General features: G+C 40.1%; 1 protein-coding gene across 1 annotated transcript in view; it reads right to left on the bottom strand.

Annotated features, from left to right (window-relative positions):
* Positions 1-20457, bottom strand: part of MTHFD1L (methylenetetrahydrofolate dehydrogenase (NADP+ dependent) 1 like) — a 187825-nt gene that overhangs the window by 105951 nt on the left and 61417 nt on the right. Inside the window, exons 17-20 of the mRNA XM_074333706.1 lie at positions 19026-19102; positions 13400-13540; positions 8609-8677; positions 3969-4080 (exon numbers count right to left, since the gene is read on the bottom strand). Of these exons, the coding sequence (XP_074189807.1) occupies positions 3969-4080; positions 8609-8677; positions 13400-13540; positions 19026-19102 (399 nt within the window). The remainder of the gene's footprint in view (positions 1-3968; positions 4081-8608; positions 8678-13399; positions 13541-19025; positions 19103-20457) is intronic.

Genomic DNA, 20457 nt, shown 5'->3' with positions numbered 1-20457 from the left:
CAACCTGTTACTTGCTTTTTAACCTTGTACCTTTTATCAATTTATTTTTTAATGTAACCCAAATTATCAATCTTTTTTATATCTTAAGAGAGTCTCCTAAAAACAATAACTCTTCTAAGGACATAAATCCCCCCTGAGGCTTCAGATAACCCTATCCCACTGCATTTAACTACTGTAGAAGGATGTTAAAATGGGGCTGTTGGGGTTTCACTTCTGTGTAAGAACCCAAAATGGTGTCAGTTGGTCACAGGCCAAAGATGACGCTAGACCTAGCAGCATTGGCAAAGAAATTGAAAATAAATTTTTCATCCCTTAGCCCCACAGCCAGCCACCTTGAGGTTTCAAAAGGGTCGACAAGGTTAGAAGTCAGGAAAGGATTTCTTCAAAGTAAATGTCAGTGTGTCAAATCCCACTTCCGAGCTCCCAGTGGGAAGGATGTGGAGCTTATCCCCCTTTTCCTCGAGCTAGCAAGTAAGGCTACGGGAAACTAGTGTCCATGCCTTGGGGGACACAGTGCTGGACTGGGATATAAAGAGAAGTCTACAGGTTGAAATAGCCCGTAGCAGCAGAACAGAGGGTCGTGGGTGGCATAACTGTACTCCCACCGAAGGAACGTAAGAGGCTGAAGGGATGTGGTGCCTGGAGACCAGTGGTGGAAGCAGCAGCATCGTATAAAAGCAATACTACCCAGAGGGCTTCTGCCAAGACCTTGGCTGGAAGAAGGTGGATGGGTACCATCGAATGCCCAAGCTTCAACCTTGGCGGGGCCAGAGGCAGCCGAAGTGCAAGGTGAGGGTGGACAGAGAAGAAGCCACCCTCCCCTTCCCACTGTCAGCCAGAGACATGGGGGAAAGGAGAACCTTAATTTTGAATGACATTTGGAGTTTGATTCTAATATTAGACGGCGGACACATATTTTTTATTAAAATGAGACTCTTCTTATACTGAAAGTGACTAGAGGAATGTTTTAAAAAATATTTTAGAGGAACCAGATATTAACTGGGAGTGAGAGGAATCTACCATAAATTTCCCCCAACTACAGGGAACAAACCAGCTCCACAGAGCAGGCTTGACCTGGCAGTGGGGGAAAGAGCGCGGTTTCCTGATCACACCCTGTTCCCACTGTTCATACACTGGCTTTGCTTCCAACCTTCCAACGGAGCCCCAGCATTAGCACACTACCTTCCTGAGAGTTTCACAGTACGGGTCGAGTCCTGTGGTATACACATTCTCGTAAGTAACTGCTGTCACATATTTCTATAGAATGGAGCATGATCTTTACACATTAAAAGTAACATAAGAGGAAATAAAGAGTTATTTGTACACCCATGTTCAAAATAGTATTAGTCACAATCACCAAAAGGTGGAAACCACCCAAGTGTCCATCAACAGGAGAATTGATAAACCAAAATGTATATACATACGACGGAGTAGTATTCAGCCTGAAAAAGTAAGGAAATCTGAACACATGCTGCAACAGGGGTGAGCCCTGAGGACATGCTAAGAGAAATAAGCCAGTCACAAAAGGACAGATACTAATATGAGGTATCTAGAATAGTCAAACTCAGAGATAGAAAGTGGAAGGGTGATTGGCAGGAGCTGGGAGGATGGGGGATGGGAGTTGTTTAATGGGTACAGCGTGTCATTGATGAAAAGAGTTCTGGATGTGATGGTTGCACAAGGTGAATGTACCGAACTGTGAACTATCAATGTACTACTGAGGTATACTTAAAAACGGTTAAGATGGTAAATTTTATGTTGTATGTATTTTACCAGTTAAAAATAAAACCATTATCTAAAAATTAAATTAAAAAAGGAAGTTTATTCATGTTCCAACAATGGGGGGAATAATAATGAGGCATGGCTAAGAACTATCGAGCCTTACCATGAGTCAGGTACTGTGCCAGGACTTAACACACATTGTTCTCATTTAATACTTATGAAGAAAGACCTATTAAACACCCTATTTTACAGATACAGAAACTGAGGCACAAAAGAGTTAACTTGCTCAAGTTATACAACTTGAAAGGAATTTAGCCAGATACTACGACTCTAACACTAGTCCTCTAAACCAGCTGGCAGTGGACACATTTCACTGTCACCGAATTCTCCCTCACTTTCAGCCCCTTAGTCTAGAAGAGATTATAGAAATAATTAGCACAATCACTGACACTTGCATGGTTCTCTATGGTTTACAAAGCACATTTGATACAACACAGGTATTTTCCTTTTATCAAAAGATGAGATTGAGCCCTAGAGAAGTTAAGCAACTTGCCTAGGTCACATGACCAGTTAAAGAATTCTGATCCCTCAGCTTTTACCTCTGGGTCCATGGCTACCCATCCACATCCAATTCCCTATCTTCCAGCATCTGATTTTTCAGATGATAAGGTCTACAGGGATATGCCCAGAGAGGCTAATGACTTGTCCAAGGTTACAAGAGAGCTGGTATGTTTTATATATCTTATCAGCATATACTTTTCAAGATGCTTTGCCATGCTAACACATATTCTATAAATATGCATTGACAGAGGAAGGACTGGTACAGAAGCAGAGAGCTCTGTCAGCATAAAATAGAGTGCTTTCTTCTAGAAGCTTTTATTTGTGGAGTGAATGCATTAGAAGCTTTTATTTGTGGAGTGAACCACCACTTCACATGAGCACCCACCTATTCAGTGCCTGCCTTTATGCAGGCTCCTGGTCCATTAGCTCTACAATTATGCAGTGATCAATGGAGCAAATCCATTTAGACAGCATGTCTAGCCACTCTCATAGTGGATTTGGTACCGAAGCAGCAAAGTACATGAGAGCTATATAAAACAGACCTTTGAGAAATGAACACATAAATCCTCATTTGATCCTGACTGAGTGTCTGGAAGGAATTCTTAAAGCAGTCTCAATAGCCTGGAATGAACTTTATAAAGGCTGAGCGTGAAAGTGCAGAGCTAAGTTCTTTTGTCCAGCAGAATCCTTTCTAGTAAAATAAGTCCCTTCTGAGTCTGACATAAGGCTGATGATGGGTGTGAAAGAAGCAACTGCTAGGCTTGATGATTACAGGCACTCATGTGGTGTGAATGCAAATTACCTGTGGGCCTGTGAAATTCTACCAGTGTAATCCCTCTGATGTCAAATTAAGGTGTTATTCCACGAATCCTTGTTTGTTTGTCTTTTGTTTTCTCACAGCCTTAATATCATGGGTGAGATTGGGGCTGGCACTTATTGCACAAACTCTATGGCAGTTGCCCCCTTTCTGGCTGGACTATCCAACAAAAGCTAAAGAGAAATAAGTAACACAAAGAAGAGCTTGACAGTAGCAAAATGTTTGAAGACCCACCAACGAAAATATCAAGTCTATTGGCTGGCACCCCCTGCCCCACATTAGGCCACAAAAACACACTTGGATTTGAGGAAGGGCAAAGTGATTTTCATTTCAAGTTATTAGTAGTACTGTTACTGCTAAGAATGGCTAACACTGAACGAGCACTTTCTCCTGTTACATAATATACACCATTAGACAGGGGCTAGGTCTGTTTTGCCCACCACTGTACCCACAGCTCCGAGTCCAATGCCTGGTATATGGTAAGTTCTCAATTAATATTTGCTGAATGAATAATCTCAGTTTTCACAATAACCCTGTAAGGTTTGATACAATATTGTGATCGCTATTTTACAGATGAGAAAACTGAAGTTCAGAGGTCATTAAAATGTGTGTAAGGTCAGTCAGCCAGCAAGTATCATAGCTTATATTCAAACACATATGTACTTGACATCAGAATCTATGGTTCAACCGCAGTATCAGTTCACTAGTACGGCCCAGACCATAGGGCTTTTCCAATACTACAACCATCTACGAAAGTTGGGTCTAAAAGAATACATTTTAAATCTGTGTTGATATCACTCTACTCCAGCCATCATCTTTAGATTTCTTTAAAATTCTACAATAATTAAATTGGAAAGAAATGACTTACCTACAAATCCTTCTTCACCAACGAGTTTCAAGGCAATTTTATCAGCCAATACTGAAGAGTTGCCATGGGCGATGTTAGCAAAGGGACCAGCATGCACAAATACAGGCGTCCCCTATAGAAATAGAAAAACAAATTAAAAATTAAAACCCCAAAAGACAAATGGGAGATCAATTTGGGACAAAGCGGGACAGACTGCTGGGTATTTAAAGACTCACTTAAACCATTCTTCTTTTATTCATACTGCAAATTTAATGCACAAATTCTCTCAGAGAAATTTAAAACCCTGACTCTTTCTAAGGTCCAAGTTCCTTATGTTGTCTAGAACAGTGTTATTCTACATTTAATATTGAACCAAGGAGAAAAAAAATCTCTAAAAATCAGTTACTTCCTACTATAATTTTGATAAACCACTGTGTTAGCTGCCTGTGACCATGAAATAAACTCCTTACCTTATTTCATATTAGTATGCATTATATTAAAAAAAATGGAATTAGACCCTGATGGTCTAAGAGGCTTACTTAAATTTCTTTTCATTAGAAATTAATCAGTTCAAGAAAAACCTAAAGCATAAAAATCAATTCAATTTGTGGTAGGCCAACTACATAAGAATACTATATTTGCAATAATAAGTAAAAATAACGTTTTTATAGTCACGATAAGCTTGTTCTTCTGATTTTTACAAATTCTGTTTAAGTCTTTTTCATTGTTTAATGGTCTCATGTTACAACTCTGATAACTATGACATTTTAATTCTTTGAGCAAAAATCTGACTATATATTCATTTTTAATCCCATTTCTATACTTTTTCTTTTCCTTTATCAATGAGAACAGACCATAACCCTATCTAAAAGAATTTAGTCATATGCATTACAGTGTTCAGGTTTTATTCAGAACCCAGCCGGGGCCACTGGGGTCTGTGTATACGAAGTCTTGGCTCCACCTGTGAAAATACAGGCTGCCCTTTCACTGACATGGGAGAAGGCAGGGAGTGACGCGAGGGAGGAGGGGGGCTGGAAGCCATGGAAAATTCCCATGAACCTCGATGGGCTGTTGGCTGAACATGTTTCAAGGATGAGAAAGCTGAACAAAAGCAGGAAGAAAGGAAGCGAAAGAAAAATCATCTCAGGATGAAAAAGACAGAGTTTATCAAAGTCACTCTGTGGGTTTTCTATTTACTTTTTCTCCCAAAGTCCTCACGAGGGACGATGACAGGGTCCTGGTAAGGTCATACAAATGTATGTGGAAATAAAGCCAGGTCTATGAAACGCCAATACACATGTTTATGGACATGTATATATATGTTTAATGTCTAGATCTCTACCCGTTGACCTAGTTCTGATTTCTCACTTCTATCCTAAATAAACCTGTCAAGTCCTCTGAAGAAAACACTATTTAAAAGACAAAGTCTCCATCGCCCCTAACCTTGCTAGTCCTAGAAGGTGGCTGCCCGTGGTAAGCTAGCAGAGTTGGGAAAAGTTGAGTGAGGACAAGGTCACGGGCTCCCTCCCTGGGTGGGCAGCTGCCTTCACTCCTCTACGGACTGCAATCCTCACCGTGGCCACGTGTCGGAGAAGCACCGGGCTCTGGTCTCCAGGGGGCACAGGTGACGGTGTGGCTGGGTCAGCATAAACACATTGCTATTCCTGATCAGCAGCATTTTCATTTTCATTTAAAGTTAAATCAAAGGCTATATAGTGTGTTAATCACTAGAGTGGTATTAGAGCCCTGGTTATGGAACTCCCAGTATGGAGTTTGAACGGAAAAATTCATAGAATATCAATGAGACACTTAAACATAGACATACACATGCTCACACACTCAACTATGTTTATAGTTATATGGTACAGTACATAGTTAAATACTTTGTCTAAATAATTCCACGTCTAATACAAAGATAGAAAACTATCTATCATGAGTTTCATATTTTATTTTATATGCAGAACACTTAGGAAAGCAATGTAGGATCTCGGTTTCTCATGATTTCAAAGCGATGGATATTCTCCATATGGGATTTTTCAAGCATTTCATGAGACTAATACTTCAACTCTCCACTTGCTTGCCAGAGCTCTAAAAGAGCTTTGTCCAAAAAAACTTCCTGCAGTGCTGAAAATATTCTATATTTGCACCACCCAATACAATAGCCCGTGTCCAAATGAGGCTACTCAGCATTTAAAATGTAGCTAGTAAAAAAAATTTTTTTTAAATAAAATATGTAAATAGAAATGTAGCCGGTTATGACTGCAGAGCTGAACTGTAAATTTATTTTATATCGAAATAACCACACGTGACCATTGGCTACCACACTGGACAGCACACACTAGCCCATGGATATTTCCTAACCTGGTATAATGTTAAGACCTGTCCTTGATTAAGTCTGCCACAGTGAAGCTCTCGACTGGGCTATCCATGAAAATCACCCGGAGTACCCAGGCCTTACTCTCCAGATATTCTGGTTGGTTCACTTGGTCTGGAGTGAAACCTGGCATCAACATTTTTAAATCTTTCTAAGGGATTCGGGTGTGATTTTAATCCAGGATTGAAAACTACCGATCTCCTGGCAACTCACAGCAATGCAACCCTTGATAATCCACTATGGGCCCAACAAGCAAGTGCATTCAAATGTGAACACAGAAGTGTATTCAAATCGGTGCACTAACCAGACACTTGGAGATTATTCGCTGAGTTGGATTCCTAGGGCCACCGATCAGCCAGGTTAAACCAAAATGATTATTTAGGACCCACACAGCAGAGTTCATACCTGCAGATATTTTAACTGAATGCTGTCTTTATTTTTTTTAAACAATGTCCATCGTTTTAAAGTAATGACAAAATGGCCTAGTCTTAAATGAAAAAGAGAGACAAATGTGAGTACAATAAGAATTGTTTAGGAACTGCCCAGCCAATTAATTCATTCACTAAATGGAAACTTGACTTTTCGAATGGGAAATATCTTACAGGTGCAAGCAATTTTTAATTTAAGAAAGATAATTATTTAAAACAATAAAGTGATTATCCCTAAAAATAATGTGTTCATTTTTGAGGGGAAAGTGTATGAGGAAGCATGCCGTGTCTCTTTATGTTTTTTCTCATGCATTCAGTTATTTAACAAATATGTATTTTTAGGAGCAATGTAGTAAACATAATAAGTATTCATTTAATTATTCAACAAGTGTTTACGGAGCACCTAATATGTGTGAGGCACTTCCAGCAATTAGGGATACGGTGGTCAACAGGATAAAAACGGTTCTGCTCTCATCCTGGTAGGCGGAGAACTACAGTAAACAAACAAGGCCATAGGAACTCTCAGATAATATTCTGTGCCACGCAGAGAATGACAAGACAGTGACATGACAGAGTGACTGGGGCTACATTTGACTGAGTGGCCCTGGAGGCCCATCTGGGGAGCTGACACTGAAATGACATGAGACCTGAGAGAAGGGAAGGAGCCCATGAAGATCAGGAGGAGCGTCCTGGGCAGTGGTATCTGCATGGAGCAGGCCTGGGCAGGGAGACAGAGGCGAAGATGAGGCACGAGAGGGGCCAGGGCTGAGACCAAATTTCTGGGCCCGAGTGAGGACAAGAGTAAACCACCCAAGAACTCTAAGCAGGAGGGCCACAGAACCTCATTCAGGTTTTAGAGTCCGCTAACTGCTGAGTGGAGAAAGGTTTCAGAAGGAAAAGTGGAAAGAGTAAGAGCAGCCGGGAGGCTGCTCGGTGGGGCAGGTGGGCAGGGGAAGGGAAAGGGGTCTCCAGGACGACCTCTGGGTTTTTGGGTCGAACCATTCACTGACTAGGTTTGGGGGAAGGAGCAAGTTGGAAGGAAGTAGGAGGTTGTTGTGCATCAAAGATCCAATTTTATACATAAGTTTGAAATACCTTTTACCCACCCAAGTGGCTCTCGGTAACTATACCTACAAGTCTGAAATTTTGAGGTCAAGAAATTCAGAACCAGAGTCTGGTGCTAAAACACCAGGGCAGCACTGTCTCCCCAACCCCCCACCCACAATCTCCCACGTGTGTCTTCATCAACCCAACCCAGATACTGCCTCCTTGTTTGCGCCCAAATCCTGGGCTCTCATTAACTAGGATGAGGGAATTAGACAATTACTACGTCAAAAAAGCAAGATGAGTGACTAACAAAGTGCATGAAAATAGAGGTATTTTGATGAGGAAATTTAAGTTCAATGAAGACAAGAGCAGGGAAAGATATATATGCAAAAACAATAGTCTTAAAACAGTAGGGTACAGCACATTCTCCTGGAAAACATTTCTCAATGTTTACTATATGTTTTATTTGGGAAAAACAAACCAAAAAACTTAAAAGCTAATGATTATGAGGCTAAATCAAAAAAAGGCAAAATAAATCATATCATGTAAATATGGCTACACAAGATCTGGAGATATCAGAGAGACATTGAGTTTCTAAGTTTCTACTTTGGTCAGTTAGTACTTCATCAGCCAAGATATGAATTATATTAAAGAAGCTATGAATATACTTTTAACCTTTTTTGGATGACCAAGGAGAAATTCTGATCCTCCTCGTGGGCTTCTATTGACTGGACATGTTCACATGTGGGGACACACAAGCAATACAATTAATCCAAACTGCCAACCATTTCTGTGAAAAGGAAACCACTTACTTCTAGGGTCTGCATCAGGTTTGGTTTTATTGCATCTTTCATCAAAACTGTCAAAGCACCTGTCACCCCCTAAATGAGAGAGAGAAAAAAAACAATTATTTAATCTCTTTCAAAATATCAATGGCATTTTTCAAAGAACTAGAACAAACAATCCTAAAATTATGTGGAACTGCCAAAGACCCAAACAGCCAACAAAATCTTGAGAAAGAAACACAAAGCTGGAGGTATCATGCTCCCTGATTTCAAACTATACTACAAGGCTATAACAATCAAAACTGTATGATACAGGCACAAAAACAGATACATAAATCAATGGAACAGAAAAGAGAGCCCAGAAATAAACCCATGCTTACCTGGTCAATCTACAACAAAGGAGTCAAGAATATACAACGGGGAAAGACAGTCTCTTCAATAAATGGTGTTGGGAAAACTGGATAAATACATGTGAAAAGATAAAACTAGACCACTTTCTTACACCATATATAAAAATAAATTCAAAATGGGTTACAGACTTAAATGGAAGACCTGAAATCATAAAGCTCCTACAAGAAAACAAAGGCAGCAAACTCTGTGACATTGCTCTTAACTATTTGTATATAATTAATTATACACACATACATATATATATACATATATATATATATACATGTATAAGTTTTTGGATATGTCTCCTTGGTCAAGGGCAAGAAAATAAAAAATAAAAAAATGGGACTACATCAAACTAAAAAGCTCTGCACAGCAGAAGAAACCATCAACAAGGCGAAAAGGCAACCTGCTGAATGGGAGAAGATATTTACAAATGATACATCTGACAAGGGGTTAATATCCAAAATATATAAACAATGCATACAGCTCAACATCAAACACAAACAATCCAATTAAAAAATGGGCAAAGAACCTGAATAGACATTTTGCCCAAGAGGACATACAGATGGCCAACAGACAAATGAAGAGATGCTCAATGTGACTAATCATCAGAGAAATGCAAATTAAAACCAAAATGAGCTATCACCTCACTCCTGTCATAATGGCTATCATTAAAAAACCAACAATCAACAACTGCTGGTGAGGATGTGGAGAAAAGGGAACCCTCCCTGGTGGGATTGTAAATTGGTATAGCCACTATAGAAAACAGTATGGAGGTTTCTCAAAAAATTAAAAACAGAACTACCTTATGACCCAGCAATTCCATTCCTGGGTATTTATCCAAAGACAACGAAAATAATACAAAAAGATATATGAACTCCTATGTTCATAGCCAAGATATGGAAGCAACCTAGGTGTCCATAGATAGATGAATGGATGGAGAAGATGTGGTACATACACCCAATGGAATATTACTCAGCCATATAAAAGAATGAAATCTCACCATTTTCTACAACCTGGATAGACCTGGAGGGTATTATGCTAAGTGAAACAAGTCAGACAGAGAAAGACAAATACAATAATTTCATTTACATGTGGAATCTCAAAAACAAATGAACAAACAAAACAAACAAACTCATAGATACAGAGAACAAACTGATGTTTGCCAGAGAGGAGGTGGGTGGGAGGGTTGGGTGGAAAAGGGGAAGATTAAAAAACACAAACTTTAGTTATAAAATGAGTCACGTGGATGTACTGTACAGCATAAGGACAGAATCAATAATATCGTAATAACTACGTACAGTGACAGATGGTTACAAGATTTATTGTAGTTGTCAAAAGGTATATAAATGTTGAATCACTATGTTGTATACTGAAATGAATCTAATATTGTACGTCAACTATAACTAAAAATAAATTAAAAATATTTCCTCCCATGAAAGAAAAACATACTTATTTAGATTATTGACAAAAGATGATCCGTGGGTGAATTTCTTGGCCATTTCCCACCAGCCTGCCTCCTGGGTGGGCACCCCACAGGCTCCTGTCACTTCTGGGCTACATGTGACACAGCACTGCTACCTGTGTCATCTCTCTCCATCTGAATGGATGTCAACCACCTAACAGTTGAAGAGTGATGGGGAAGCAATAGTCATTGCATCCCCCACCCCCCCAAAACCTCCCTTGAGGGTGTTTCAGAGGCTTGCCAGAAACAGATCTCTCAGTCCACCTAAAAGTGTTTTCTGGCAATTATGATCATTATTTTTTCATTACCAGAGATTTTACTATTGACCAAAGAAATGAGATGAAGAACTGAAACAAGGCTATTTACAGAGCAGGAATGAAGAGAGGTAAAGGGAACTGTCTAAAAGCATCCATCGTCTCATCCCAGACAGAGAAGGCACTTAAAAAACTTGCATTTGAAAGGTTTCTCATTTTCTGTGTCTCATATTATCTGTCTGCTTAGAGTGGGGCTGCCTCCCTCCAATCTCAGGAAGCCCTGGGTCAGGCTCCCTCTAAGCTCCCTTTCCTGGAAAAGAAGAGAGAAGGGAGACAACAGGATGGAGTCTAAGCACTGATGGAAAAAGTGAGCCAGAGAATGTCACAAAGGTAAGCTTTAAAAAAAAAACACACCCTTCCACCTTTGCTAAAGATACTGGGCAAATGTCTTTCAACAAACTAGGTTATTGGAATGCTCTAATATGAGCAAATGCATGTGAATGTAGCCATGAAAAAATAAAATAGGCATGCCACTGATCTTAACAGATCTGGTGGTGGGATTTAGAGAATCTTCATCTCTCCAAAGTGCATTAGTTTCTCACTTTCTCCCTCCACTTCTATCACAATATTGTTTCTCTATGTGATCAATTTCTATTTTTATATTCTATCATTTCAGATTTATAAGAAAATCCAATTTATTTTCTACTTGATTGTACAGAATATACATTGCAAGAAATATAACCCACCTACTATAAATATATTAAGATATTTTACTGTGAAAGCTGCTGGCTAGGAAGTGCTCAAAGAAATTAGCTCTCTTTTCATAACACAGAACATGTGGAAGAATAGTTTGCCTGTTTTTCTGCACACTACTCTTGCTTTTACTTCCTGGTCAAATAAACCTGGCTCAAGAAACTAAAGGAGGAAGGAAACTGGACATTTCTGTTGGATCATCTCAGGTAGGTTACCACCTCCTCCTTGGTTTTCCGTGCCACATTTTTTGTTGCTCTTTATACAATAACTGTTACCAAACCCAACCCACGCAAAAACACTTCACCACCGAGAGCAGCTCTGCACTGTCATGTGCACTGTAAGCTATGTGACCTGTTCCATATCCCAAGTCCACGGTGGGGAGAGCTTGGACATATTCTCCCAGGGGATATCAGAATCAATCATCTTACAAGAAGCTTTCAGAGGCCATCTATTCCTTCTCTCAAATGCAGTACGTAAATTTTTTTTTTTTTGACCAAATCAAAAACAAGCTATAAAACAGTGAATGAAATGAAAGGATAGATGCTCTGAAAGCCCTCCTTTAATTTTCTAGAGAGGACCAACCACTCATAGCTCCAACTCGATGAACACACTCTGCAGAGATTAGGTGCTTTTGCAAAGAACCACAAAAGATAACTAAAAAGAACAGACTTTGAGTTTGTTCCAGAACCAAAATTTTTACCACATACAAAAATACAAGTTTAGGGATATTTGAGGGTTAAATTTCAAATTACTCCTGCCAAGTATTTATTGGTACCTAAGGTTAATAGGATACAGAAAAATAGATTTATACAGAAACTGTAATATGTCAGTTTAGATAGAAATGTAGTGTTTAACAATGTTTGGAAAGCAGTACTTTTACAGCAAGTGGAATATGGGTTTTCTCTTTAAGCTTTGTATTGAGCATTCCACAGGGCTGCTGATACAAACCTGTCTATTTAATTTACTTGACAAGACCTATGAGATGAGTCAGTCAGATTCATTTCTTCTAAAGCAGCCAAAACGTAATCAAGACATGTTGGCAAAGGATTCATACTGCATCCTAAGCTCTTGGAATTAATAAAATATTAATTTGTTTTTCTCCTTCCACAACTGTTTTTTCAACCAGCAGTGTGTGTTTCAGTTCTCACCATTGCATATGACTCAGTATGTGGGAAGTAAGCTTAGAGCAATGGCTGTCCAATAGGCCTATGGCATACCTGCGTTCGTATAAACACGTACAAGCAAATGAAATAACTATACTACTGGTGGGGTTTAAGTTAACAGGAAAGACGGTTATTAAAAAGAACAAAACGATTAGCGTGCCAAATTAGAATAAGCACTAAAAACGGCAGCAGCGTGCCAAGATTCCGTGAAAGCTTTATAAAAAGCATCATTCCATTCAAAAAGGAGCTAGATATGAGTAACACTGATTAAAGTGGAGACCTGCTTTTATAATGTGAAACCCAAATCTAAGGCACAAAATTAAACAAGCCAGGGTGCCCAGGGAGCAGGCTGGAGCCAAAAATGTGCCCGATTAATTTAATCTTCCCTTTCATGAGGTTGGAGCCACTTACTTCCTAGTCCTTTGAAAGGTGATTTGCCCTCAATTTAAAGCAGGCATAGAGCACACTTTTTAAAAAGCCCAAGGAGGCAGGAGGACGACCCCAGCCCGGGGAGAGCACAGGTGAGGACTGGCGAGGATTAGGAAAAGCTTATGAAGTAAATTTCATGTGCTGTGCTTGGAGCCAATTACAAGCACATTAATAAATGCCTGTGAGAATATTATGAAGCTGTAAAACAAACAGGCTCGTGAGGGGGGAAAAACATGCGTGTGCAGAAATTCTCTGAATTCCCGTTAGGCACACTGATAAGAGAAAGCAATCCTTCATGCTCCTGATTACAAAAGAACAGGGGCCGCGAGCTCTCTGGAGCTCCTGAGATGGACGTACTCACCAAATCCTCTGCTGTTACGGGCTGCCCACTTTCGTCACTGGCCACTACCATCCTGCCCAGCCTGTCCTTCATGTCCGTCAGGCTGTCCGTCAGGGCCAGCACAGCCATGATCTCGCTCGCCACTGCGATGTCAAACTGCGCCTGAGGGGCAGAAGCAAAGGTACCGGTCGGCTTGAGGGCCAAGGAGCTGAATTTCAGCATTTACAGCTCTTGCAGGTCTGGGGGTTCCCCTCGATGGGCTGTGCTCCAGGGCACACGTTTTCTGAGTGTCTAGAGCACGTCCATTCCTGGCCCTGGTTATCTCTAGGGCGGCCTCCTCTTCTTCCATTGGCTGTGCTGAGCAGGACTCGGCCTGGCGAGGCCCCCCTTACACCAGCTCAGGGCTCTCTGTGGTTTGCTCTGTAGCATGTTTCAGACTTGCAATTGATGAGTAATGGGATTATGTACGATACTTGTCTCCACCACTGGACTGTAAGTGCCATGAAGGCAGGGCTGTTTGGGGAGGGTTCGCTTCTGAATCCCAGCTTGGAGGACTGAGTGTGAAACCCAGTGGGCACTCAGTACATATCCACTGAATAAACGGGCAGCCTACTGACGATCTCCGCTCGTTACTCATCAGTGTGTCAAGGTGCCTGCATTTGTCTATCCAGTAAAGAGACGAGGAACAGACAGTGAAAGACGGTCCTGGGGCCAGTTCCCCAGAGGGAGTAGAGCTCAACACAGCAGCGAGGACACCCTAACAGGTATGATCCTCCAAGTTGAAAGGGGACACAGAATCAGTGTTCAGCTACCCCCGAGGGCTTGGCTACAGGGGATCTGGAGGTGCCCAGCAATGAATGCTGGAAAGCAACTGTTTTCTGCGGAGCGTCCCTGGGCCTTCCTACTCCCGCTCCCAGCTGTGACTCCAGGCTGCACACAGCCCAGCAGGAACTCAGACACACAAGGAACACGCACTTCCGCCTGCTCCTAATTTAGCACTGGACAAACCACTTCATTATGCTCCGCTGAATTCTCTTCTTCCCAAGGGGCGTGCGAGCCAGAAAAGTTCAAGTTTACATAGACAGAAATTAGCTATGCCCTAGTGGGATCACCTTATGAATTGTCCGTTTCCGTCACTGACAAGAAAAGAAATGAAGGAAAGAAGGAGCTTCTTCTGGCTACCTCCTGAATGGAATTTCATTCAGTCATCTATTTAGTGAAAAAATATCACCTGAAAGTCAAATGCAACTATATCCAATTATTATAGTCTCAATATAACCGATTCCAAACATAAGTGATTTTTCATTGTATGACATTTAGGGTTGTCTATACCACCACTCCATTATAAACATTGCATATCAAAAAATAACTAAGACTATTGAGCCTTTCTATATAAAACGTGAGACTAGAAGTATTCTTAAAATATTATCTGTGTAAGTTATAAGTGGAATTTATAATACACATAAAAGTTCTTCATTTGTAATCATTCCATTCTCAAAATGTGGCATCTTGCGTAATATCAAAAATGAAACAAATTGGATCAATGTAAATATCATTGTTACTCGTTTTATTGACTGGATGACATACCTATTAGAGGGTTGCTCATTTTTGTTTTGCAAATAAAATATTTCAAAATCATATAAAGGTATAAACGAGATTATTCTTATTATTTATCACAAATTTAAACAAAGGATATTCAGCAATGTTGGCAAGGTTATGAATCAACATGGCTTTTCTGGAAGGTAATATGGAAATGTACACCAACACTTGAAATCTGCATCCAATTTGACTCTGCAATTACGGATCTGGGAATTTGTCCTGAGGATATCATCCAACAAGAATACACACAAAAATGAAAACAATCCTTTTTATTTAAAAATGTGTGCATAAATATAGGATATAACCTTGGGCAAGTTACATGACATAACTACTTTTGTTTGTAAACTCGATTTACAAACTGAATATGCTAATGTATGTAATGAGCCTACTAATACAAGGTGCATAGTAGGCATTCCAATCATAGACAATAATCTTCCCTCTCTGGTGCCTAGTTAAGGAACAAAAATATGCAGAGAAAATGTAAAAGGCCTTCCTTCTTTCCCAATCCTCTTTCCAGAAGTAACCAGTGTCTGAAGTTGGCAGACATCTTACCAGCTTCTACTTCGTGTGTGTGTGTGTGTGTGTGTGTGTGTGTGTGTGTGTATATATATATATATATATAGTGTATGATGGCATTTTCTTAACATAAACCAGATTTCACTATATGTATTTTACTTCAAATGTTTTTAATGTGTAAGTTTTTTTTTAACCTTTCTATTTCATAATTGTTATGAGAGCTCTGTGTCACCACCCCCCTACACACACTTTATTATTTTCAACAGCCACATGTATCTGTGGTACAGGAGACACCAAAGATATGTAACTGCCCTACTGATAAACATTTGGAGTGTTTCAAATTTCCACCATTATAAATAATGATGTAATTAATAACCTTATACATACGGTTTTTTTTTCACATACACAAATATTCCTTCTTCTATTTTTTTTTTATTTTAAATCTATAGTCCTGGAGTTGGAAATGTTGGGTCATTTCAAATTTTAATACTAACAAACGATCATCCAAGAGACGTTACCAATCTATATGCCCACTAATACTGTGTAAGTCTCTATTTCTTTGCATCCTAACTAACATTTAATACTTATTTGTTTTGATAAGCTCATAGGTAAATAATACATTGTTTTTTAATTTGCAGTTTCATGATTACCTGTCGGCATTGTTTTTGTAAACTGCCTTTTACTTACTCTATTCATTTATTTAGCAAGTATTTATTAACACCTAGTACTACCATGTAACAAAGTTCTATGCACTGAGAATACGGCAGTGAACAAAACAAACAAAAACCTCTACCTTCATGAAACTCACATTTTAACAACAGGAGGCAGAAAATAAACAAGGTAAGTAAGGCTAGCAGGGACAGGAAAGAGGGAATTCTGGGATAGGCAGTTGCAGTTTTAAAGGTGACCAGTGAAAGTCTTACTGAGAGCAATATTTGAGTATTATTTTGGGGAAGTTCTTTTTATATTTGGCACATTTATTCTTTGTTATATATACAGAGGGTGCCTCCGAAAAATGCATACACATTTTAAGAAAGGAAAAAACTGTACTAAAATTGTAATACTCAATATATACTGTAACAAAGGATGAATACAAGTCATGTGTATCCATTTTTTTGGCACCCCCGGTATTGCAAATATTCTCTCCCAGTCTGTTACTGGTCTTTGAATGTTTTTGCATGTCATTTTTCACACTGCAGATTTTAAAATCTACGTCAAAATTATCTATTCTTTTCTTTAGCACTTCCGCATGTTATATTGGTGCTGGTTCATATCTATAGCAACTACCACCGTTTTTGACCTACTCCAGCCAGCTTATTTTGTGTGTTCTATTCAGAATGGTTCACTGTTGTGGCTGCTGTCATTCTCATTCTGCTTAGGGATTCTAGGTGGAAAATATTTCTCCTTCAGAACTCCAAATCAATTTTCCCAGTCACCATGCATTCAGTGTCAGTGAGAAATCTGATGCCAATCTGAGTCTTACTCCTTTGTCACAAACTTTTTTCTCTCTGGCAGCCCTTTGGAAGTTTTTGTTTTTTTTCCCCTTAGTGTTCTGATGTGTCTAGGTACAAGTTGTTCTTTATTCACCCTGCTCAGCACTTGTTAGTGTCTATAGTATGAAAATTCATATTTTCCTTCAAGTCAATACATTCCCTTTTTATGAGCTGTGGGTTAGAACTTCTCAACGTGCGTCCCGTGTCTAACTTTTCCTTTATATTTTCTACGGCTTCCCTTTTGGTACTAGGTTCTGGGAAAATCCTTGGATTGGCCTTCCTTCCCTCACACTTAGGCCAGTTCTCTTACTCAGTAAACGGATTTTGTTTTGACATCATAGTTGTATTTCTAAGATTTTAACTGACTTTTTTCCACAATGGCCAATTCTCACTCCTTGCATGATGTGTCTCTCAATCCTCTGAGAATACTGACATTATTCTTTTTAAAGACAACTTCCATCTGCTCTGCCATCGTGTTTTTCCCTTGGGCACGCGGGCTTCTTTGTTAGGTCTGGTGTCAATCTTCACGATGGGGATTTCCTTGGAGTGTGGCAGTTCTAGGCTTTGGTGCTCCTTCCTGCCTGTCTGTGGACCTGGTTTGTAATGACCTTGGCCTGTCTATGCCCAGGGACTGGGCAGGGCAGACACAGGAGCTGCTGCTGCGTGGCTTCCTGCCCTGCTAATCCTTACAGTACCCCTACAGGGCCACTGCTAATCCTGCAAGCGCCCTCTGTGCAAATGACAAAAGGCTGCGATTTCCTAAAAAAAAAAAAAAGTCATAATACACTGCTTTTCTTTGAACAGGACACTTTTCAATGCCAGACAGGAGGCAGAGCCTACATGCAAACCAGTGACTGTGAGGTGAGGGGCACCCCAGGGCCGGGTGGTACATGCCAGACACTGACCTCAGGACCACACTCAGAACCGCAGGCTGAGACATGTCCATCAGCAGCATGTGAGTCAGCACATGTGTCACGGGAAAGTGCCCGTCGCCAGCTTCTTGGGAGCTGTCCCCAACAACTCACCCTGAGGGCTGTTCTGGCCTTCTCCTGTTTCTGAGACGTAGAGCTCTGAATTTACAGACCCGCTAAAACACTTCTACCAGATGTGGGTCTGTGCTCTTCTCTATCCATCTACTTCTATCTTCCTATTTTCCGGGAGCTCCTAACATTGTATGGCAATGATCCTGGCTTTCTAGCACGGATACTGACTAATTGTTTGAAATCTGTTTCTGTACGTCAGTTCCAGAATTCAGAGGGGGAGGGAAGGTGCCTGGGCTTAGAGCGTCTTCTTGATCCAATCCCCATATTCACTTTTTAATTCAAAATATTCCAAAGATCTAAAAAATCTATTTGGTATGAGGGCTGAATATTAGAGTAAAAGTGATTCTTTTTTTCACCAAGAAAACTTAACAATGTAAAGGCTATAAATCTAAGACTGTCTTAAAATATAAAGTTTATTATCGAAAAATAATAATAATTTAGAGACTTACTGTGCCTGGCTAAAAAGTTATGAAATGGATTTATATCCCCTAAACACCATCGCCCCACACTGGAAACTTATTAAAATGAAAGTGGACATTGTAATTTGGCTTCCACATTCTCTGGATTTGGGTAATAAGACATTATCCTTAAAAATTCCTCAAGCTATTAAGTCAAATAACTAGGTGTTTTTTCTTTGGTTGTTAAACGTCAGTAATATGTCCAAGATTTTCATTTTTTAGTTGTAATGCAGATGTAGTAATAACTGGGCGGGTTTGTAATAAAATGTTAGGATTTACATTCCAGGGACACCCTGAGTGGCTCACTGCAGAAACACAACTAAAATCACACAAGAAAGGATAAGATAATACAGGAGACTTCCCACCTTTTGATCCTCTCTCAGTCCCGCTGAGGGATTGCAAACAAAACCTGAGACGGTGGGACACTCACTGGCCACTGCCAGCAGAGGAAGGAGAATAGCAGAGAACCAGTTTCTGGGCCAGTATAAACCAATACTAGTAAGAACAGAGCCATTCCTGTGAAGAAAAGGCCACCTACCTGCCGGGAATATCCCTTCTCTGTGTGTGCCTGCCCAATCGTTATTTTTCGTAGAAACCGGTCATTTGTATCCAATACTGAAAGAGAAAAGAACAGGTTATTTAATCAATATGCACAGCCTAGCGGCCTAGTGTGCATCTAGCTGTGTTCTGAGTGCCGGGGAAGCCGTGTCGAGCAAGAGACAAGGTCTTGCTTCCTGGGGCTGACACTCCAGGGGGAGGACACAGAGAGGGATCAAATAAACAAGAAAATGTCAGCTAATGACATGTGCCTTAAGAAGATGAAGGAGGTGGTATGACGATGTGTGTCAGGGCGTTCGTGGGGTCGGGAACCAGTTTTGACTAGGCAGTACAGAAAAGCATTTCTGAAGCAGTGACATGTAACGCTGAAACCCGAGTCCCAAGAAGGATATTAAGTTTCTCAAAAGGTTCAATATTGAACATGACCCAGCAATTCGACTTCTAGGTATATATCTAGTAGAACAGAAAGCTGGGACTTGAATGGGTATTTGGACACCCATGTTCATAGCAGCATCATTCACAATAGCTAAAAGGAGGGAACAACCAAGTGCCCAACAGATGAATGAATAAAACGTGGTATACACGTACAGTGGAACATTATACAGTCATAAAAAGGAATGAACGTTTGCTATATGCTACAACATGGATGGACACTGGAAATACAAGGCATGATGAAGTAAGCTAGAAGGACAAATATTAGAAGATTCCACTTATAATGAGGTACCTAGAATAGGCAAATTCATAGAGACAGAATGTAAAACAGTGGTTACCAGGGGCTGAGGGTGGAAGGGGAGTTACCGTTTAATGGGTACAGAGTTTTTCTTGGGGATGATGGAAAGGTTTTGGGTAGATAATGGTGATGGTGTAATCATTGAAAGCCTTGTGAATGTAGTATTTAATGGCATTAATTACACACTTACAAATGGTGAAAGTGATATATATATCTACATTGAAGCACAATTAAAAAGCAAAGTAGCATGAGGGGAAGGAAGAAGTTAATCATGACCCAAGCAGGCATCGATTCTCTCCATTTTTTATTGGCTTGTTTGAATTGCACTGATTTGCATTTTGTTTGTGAAAACTAGATTTGGTTTTAGTGAAAATCAATTCGACAATGCCCGAAACAAAGCCAGAAGGACAGAGACTTCACTAATAATTTATGGGTCTTCAAATAATAAGCTGTCCGCACTGACAACTTAGATCCAATTCACTGAATGTATAATACGGCACTGACCATGGTGATGGGAATTATGTTTCTGGGGACTGAAAGCTTCTGTAGGATGAAAATGGTACCCTTTCTTTCACACAAAACACGAGCAGACCTGCCCACCTTGGTTGTTCCCTGACTCAGCTGCTGCCAGTCTCCTCCACATGTAAGTCTCTCTCTTGCACATTTGTACACACTCACACAC

This window comes from Rhinolophus sinicus, linkage group LG05 (assembly GCF_036562045.2).
Source record: "Rhinolophus sinicus isolate RSC01 linkage group LG05, ASM3656204v1, whole genome shotgun sequence".
NCBI lineage: Eukaryota > Metazoa > Chordata > Mammalia > Chiroptera > Rhinolophidae > Rhinolophus > Rhinolophus sinicus.
This window is presented reverse-complemented; position numbering and strand designations above follow the sequence as displayed.